The sequence below is a fragment of the Micropterus dolomieu genome, linkage group LG01 (genome assembly GCF_021292245.1).
Source record: "Micropterus dolomieu isolate WLL.071019.BEF.003 ecotype Adirondacks linkage group LG01, ASM2129224v1, whole genome shotgun sequence".
In the NCBI taxonomy this organism is placed as follows: Eukaryota; Metazoa; Chordata; class Actinopteri; order Centrarchiformes; family Centrarchidae; genus Micropterus; species Micropterus dolomieu.
The window spans coordinates 21,685,199-21,691,416 of record NC_060150.1 but is presented as its reverse complement, the minus strand read 5'-3'; the positions used below and the strand labels follow the sequence as shown (position 1 = coordinate 21,691,416).

The following is a 6,218-nucleotide window of genomic DNA, read 5'->3' as shown; positions in this document are numbered from 1 at the left end:
TGTCAATGATGGTTTTCTGCACAACTGTCAGGTCAGCAGTCTTCCCCATGATTGTGAATTCCACTGAACCAGACTGAGAGACCAATTAAAGGCTCAGGAACCCTTTGCAGGTGTTGTGGATTAATTATTTGATTAGAGTGTGACACTTTGAGCCTACAATACTGAACCTTTTCACAATATTCTAATTTTCTGAGATTTTGAATTGGTTTTCATAAGCTGTACGCAATAATCATCAAAATTATATCAAATAAAGGCTTGAAATATCTCACTTTGCATGTAATGAGTCCTTATAATAGTTTCACCTTTTAAGTTAAATTACTGAAATAAATGAACTTTTGCACGATATGCTACTTTTTCGAGTTTCACCTGTACGTGTTTCAGCAGTAAAGGAAGCAGCATCTGCGTGCGCCGCCGTTGCCATAGAGCCGTATATAAACATATAATCAACATGTCAGGACCGGCTATAGATTATGCTATGGGCTAGTAATTGGCTAAGAATAGGTTTTATTCCCTTCATTTGAAAACTACAGTGCAAGTTTTAGCTGATGTTGTCATCACACATCCTGCACCACAGTAATCACAACAGTGTGCAAGCAGCAGTGGACACGATGGACGCAAGCAAAAATCTGAGTACATTCAGCCAAGTTTGTAGTCTGCTTTTTTTGGCAGAAATGTGGGTTACAAGTGAAATGAGGAAAATCTGCATCTGATCCAATCAAATTGCTGTTAAATTTCGATCTGTCACTGGGAAGTTTAATGTATGTTACGTAACCTAACTGTAGCCAGAAACATCTTCAGATTCCTGCCAAGGTGAGGGTCTAATCCACTTCCTTCCACGAACACAAGAACTAATTCTTCTTTACACTTTACAGGATAGATAACTGGCTGTTATTGTTGATTATGAATTCCACAAAGTAACATGAAACGAGCCATAAATGTTAGTCAGTCATCATAATGTGTGGAGGACTGTTAAATCAGTAGGAAAAAATAAGGCTGGCACTCCTCTCCGTACACTGTTTCATTAATGTTTAAAGGTTAGGGCAATGTGACTGTGCAACAATGAAATGTTGATATCTTAAAGGGCTTCTTAGAAGTACAAGCAACAGTATGTTCCCACAAAAGACACGCAGTGTTAAATGTAAAATATTTAAGACTTAGGTTATAGTAGGGCTTTTGTTGATTTAGCTTTGTGGTGAACTCTCATCTTCCCTCTTGACTCAGTTCAATTCAATCTCTATTGTCCCTCGTGGGGAAATTCGATTTATAGAATTAGAGGGTTAAATACTGAAAACAAGCAAATACACAAGTTCCAAAGTACTCAAACAATTGAGATGGTGGCCTCACCAACGCAAAGTGCTTCTGAGCAGTGCAGTCAGCAGCTCATGCTCAGTGCAGATTTAGCCCTAGGTGCAATGAGAAGTTTGTCTTCGCCTAGGGGAGACTTGTTTAGGTGATGCAAATTTTGTCCACAAGAGGCCACGTTTGTCTTTCCCTGTAAGTAGACTACAGCAGCACAGTTCAGTCTCAGTTTATAATGTGAGTGCAGATACAAAAGCTAATGTAAAGTTATGTTTTGTAATGCTGCCCCCTATCTGTCAGATGTTCCTCACATTTTTGAGTTTGTAGTAAAAATGGAAAGGGGTATTTTTTATGTTATCTCAAAAGCATGTCCGATTTAAAAAATCAACAGCAGAACCTGCACAGATAAAGTTTGTTACAGTCCAATCCTGACATTTCTTTTGCCCAGAATAACCAAACCATCCCCCATGATCCCCCCCCCTCCAGATGATGAGCCAGGCCCAGGGCCAGCACAGAGACCTGATCCAGAGCATTGAGGGCCTGCCCGCAGCCCCCGGCCTCTCCCCTCTAGACCAGGACCTGCTGATGCTCAAGGCCACTTCTATGGCCACCATGAACTGCCTCAACGAGTGCCTGCAGATCCTGCACCTGCAGCAGATGGCCAGGCAGAGAAGCACCCTGGGAGGTCAGTGGAGGGGTCGAGTGCATATTGTGTGTCTGATAAGGCATTGTTGTTTCCCTGACTGTTTTGTGTACCTGCAGGTTATTCTAACATAGTTGTCAAAGAGAACAAGTAAATGTTTGCCTAGCTCCTTGCAGTCCTTGCAACAAATCATAGTCGTGCACATGCAGGCCAGAACCCAGTCTAACAGTCTGTGTTAGCTGGACTGCGGAATTATTGTGCATTATTGATAGGGAACCGTACCTGTTCTTACCACCTGTCTCGAAGGTAATTAGATCTCAGATGGATAAAATATCCATCTGCAACACTTTGAGGACAGAATGCAGCTCTGAATCAGCTTTATACTGAAAAACGTACAGTACAGTTTTAGAGAGACCCCAGAGGGAACTTGTTGATATCTTGACACTTTTTCTATTCAGGATGAATTGAAGTGGGAGACGTTTAGCTAATGTCCCACTTTCTTTCACAGCAGATCTCATTACTCAATGTATATTTCATTAGGTCAGACTCATTGCAGCAGCCAATCAGATTAAGTTGTCTGATGACGCACAAGGTGAATTTGAATAAGCTCTGCCCACATCTAAATATACATTTAAAATAAATAAATAAATAAATAAATGCCCACACCATCAGAGGACGAGGATGTTTCCTGGGGCCAGAGTATCCTGACACTGGCCTCGCCGGAGGGGTTTGGTTACACTCTTTTGGTCTGAGCTGTCTGAGGAATAGCCATCTGTCCAGTCAGCAGCCGGGCAGTTGTGGTGTGTTGTTAGGCGAATGGTAGGTCGAGTTTAGAGCTACGGGGGTGTGTGCAGCTGTGAGTGTCGGGGGGGACTTGGGAGGGAGGGGGGGATTTGTACCATGAGCACCTCTGAACCTGCCACTGTGCACTCCCGGCCCATGGCAGGACCCACCATTGAGTGGTTGGAGCCCAAGCTGCCCAACATCCTGAAGAATGGCGGCGGCTCCATGGGTAGCTTCACGACAGAAGAGCCGCTGGAGGGGAGCCGCCTGGAGCTCAGCACCCCCGAGTCCTGCAGCTTCTCTGGGGTAAGACCAAGGGAATGACCCCCTCTCTCCTTTAGCTGAGATCTATTCTGGAAAAAGTTGTTCCAACCTGTTAGTTATCAGGAAGTTGATTGACTTTATTTATTACCCTTAAAGCTGTCTGATCCAGCTATAAACCATTCAGTTTATTAATTTATTAATTTTTTGCTATTTTTGATCACATATGCCATCTCCCACAACATAAACAATCGCTTACTTTCGAGCTCTGCAAAGTCAATCAGGTACGTTGTTGAATAAATTGCATTCCCCTCCCTTCCCTCTCTCAGGAACAGGAAGACATAGATGTGGAGGATGAAGCGGAGGACTGCCTCGCAGACAAGGAGGAGGACCTGGGTGCTGTGGAGGAGGAGCGCAGCGTCATCCTACACCTGCTGTCCCAGCTGAAGCTGGGTATGGACCTCACGCGGGTAGGTCGAGTTCCATATACTGCCAAGCCTCAAAACAACCCAAACAACTCCTCCTACTCTTTGCCTCTCTCTGTTGGTGATTTCAGATCAAATAGTCCCACAGTAAGAAGAATGAGAAGAGACGTTTTTGTTTTATTGCCCAGCCTTACACTGACAATATGCTATTATTTTCCCTTTGTAATGTTTTCCATTGTTATTGTCAATTGACAGCTTCTTGGGAAATCCCAAGAAGGTTGGAGTTCAATCACAACAATGAGTCGACGCACATCTGTATACTAATGTGTCATGAAAAATAATCTGAGAGTGGTATAGGTAAATGGGTGTAGGTGGCAGACACTGCACTGAAAGTCAACCAAAGTCACTCTTAAAATTAAAGCTTTAAAGAGTCCTGAATAAATGAGGATGCTCAGGAGTCATCGCCAGGTCAGCTGATGTGTAATGACCTTACTGGCTGAAGTAAGCACTTCTATCTTTGTAATTACTACTCTTGATGACACACACACACACACACACACTCAAAAACACCAAGAGTCGAGTCGACATTCTATCTTCCAGTGTCAGTTTGTTCTAGTATTTGGATATCCACCTCTTGGGTTTCTGATTTATCGCAGTAAATGGTCTGGTCTGGTGGATCCATTGGCCTGCCTCAGATGGAGATCTAGACACTGTGACCCCAGGGTCATGTCCAGTGTACGTTACAGGGTCATTTGCTCGCTTTACTGATGGTAAATACTATGATAATGCAGCAGGCATTTGAACATGGCTGTCTTAATACGTCATTTGGATTCTCATCCCAGGTGGTCCTCCCAACATTCATCCTAGAGAAGCGCTCTCTGCTGGAGATGTACGCCGATTTCATGTCACACCCAGACCTCTTTGTGGCCATCACCGACGGAGGCAGCCCGGAGGACCGCATGGTCCGGTTTGTGGAGTACTACCTCACCTCCTTCCACGAGGGCCGCAAAGGCGCCATCGCCAAGAAGCCCTACAACCCCATCATCGGCGAGACCTTCCACTGCTCCTGGAAGGTACCCAGGAGACCAGAGGCCTCTAAGGAGCCCTCGCAGGGAAGCCCCGACCCAGCCGCCCCCCAGGAGCCCTACCAAGTGCGCTTTGTGGCGGAGCAGGTGTCCCACCACCCCCCTGTGTCTGGCTTCTATGCTGAATGCCAGGAGCGGAGGATGTGCGTGAACACGCATGTGTGGACCAAGAGCAAGTTTATGGGAATGTCCATTGGAGTATCCATGATAGGGGAAGGTAAGCCCAGTGTGGTTTTGGATTGATATGTTGTGAAATCCTGGATGTCAAGAATTTTAAGAAACATGAGAGAAAATGGATCAAATCATTTGATATGCAGGCCAACACAAAGGGGCATGCTGCCGCCCCACTACTTTTAGCTCCATCCTAATTGTGTGCATGCTTGAGATCTAGCATACATGTAGGATGCATTTGCACCGATTTAAGTCATTCTGACATTAATATTATTATTTAATTTCTTGACACACATGAGCAATATATTACTTGCGCAAAGTAATTTATAACCCTGAATTATTACCCTCAATCGCGGCATGGATAAAGTATCACAGCACTAATGTGTTTGTTAATTAGGGCAGAAAACCCAACAGAACGTTTTCATAAAGTGACCATTAGAATTGAAAATGTATTGTCTTCATCTATTTTGTCTTTCCAGGTTGTCTGTCTTTACTGGAGCACGATGAAGAGTACACTTTCACGCTGCCTTGCGCATATGCACGCTCCATCCTCACCGTTCCCTGGGTTGAACTGGGCGGCAAAGTCAACATCAGTTGCGCTAAGTCAGGCTACTCGGCAATCATCACTTTCCAGACTAAACCATTTTACGGTGGCAAATTACACAAGTGAGTCCATCCCCCGCTCCGGGTACAAGTTTAATGTTTTTGCTCTGTTCTGCATCCTGCACCTTTTTGGGGATGGTTAATATCTATGTAGTTACAGCTACATCTCTGATTTGTGGAGTTCCTGTAGTTGGTGTAGTATAGGGCAGTGCAAAAAATTATTAGACTTAGGTGGTAAACAGCAATTTGTATTTTCAGCTCTATTTTTAAAAATTTCAGTTAATTCAATGAATTAGCATTTTTATGTACATTTTGTAAAGAAGTGTTTTCTTAATTTTTCGTAATTGCTCTATACTTATATAATAATAATAATCCTTATTTGTAGAGCACTTTTCAAAAACAAGTTACAGAGTGCTTTAACAAGTGTAAAGAATAATACAAAAAACAAACAAGATAAGAGCATGAAAAATTAATATAAAATTAGTAAAATACAATAAAATAAAGTCAAATAAGATCGGGAAAGGCTCTCCTATAAAAGTATGTTTTAAGAAGGGACTTAAAAGAGTTCACTGACTCAGCCGACCTGATTTCCTCAGGCAGGCTGTTCCAGAGCCTCGGGGCCCTGACAGAAAACGCTCTGTCCCCTTTAGTTTTCAGTCGAGACTCTGGAACAGACAACAGACCTCTGCCCGAGGATCTCAAGGTACGTGCTGGTTTGTATGGGACTAAAAGTTCAGAAATATAACAAGGCGAGAGGCCATGAAGAGCTTTAAAAGTGATCAATAGAATTTTAAAGTCAATTCTAAAACATACTGGGAGCCAGTGTAATGAAGCTAAAATAGGAGTAATGTGGTCATATATCTTTGTTCTGGTTAAAAGCCTGGCAGCTGAGTTCTGGACAGTCTGGAGTCGATCAATAGATTTTTGGGTTAAACAGGTGAAAAGGCT

The 6,218-nt window shown here is 43.4% G+C and overlaps 2 protein-coding genes across 3 annotated transcripts in view; both read left to right on the top strand.

Annotated features, from left to right (window-relative positions):
- tgfbr1b (transforming growth factor, beta receptor 1 b) overlaps nt 1–6,218 on the top strand; it is a 75,711-nt gene that overhangs the window by 31,512 nt on the left and 37,981 nt on the right. The window lies entirely within an intron of this gene.
- LOC123978204 (oxysterol-binding protein-related protein 11-like) lies at nt 1,754–5,359 on the top strand. Its single transcript, XM_046061374.1, has 5 exons — nt 1,754–1,984; nt 2,889–3,031; nt 3,316–3,456; nt 4,254–4,713; nt 5,147–5,359. The coding sequence occupies exons 1-5, from the start codon at nt 1,786–1,788 to the stop codon at nt 5,335–5,337; spliced, it is 1,134 nt and encodes a 377-aa protein (XP_045917330.1). The 5' UTR covers nt 1,754–1,785; the 3' UTR covers nt 5,338–5,359.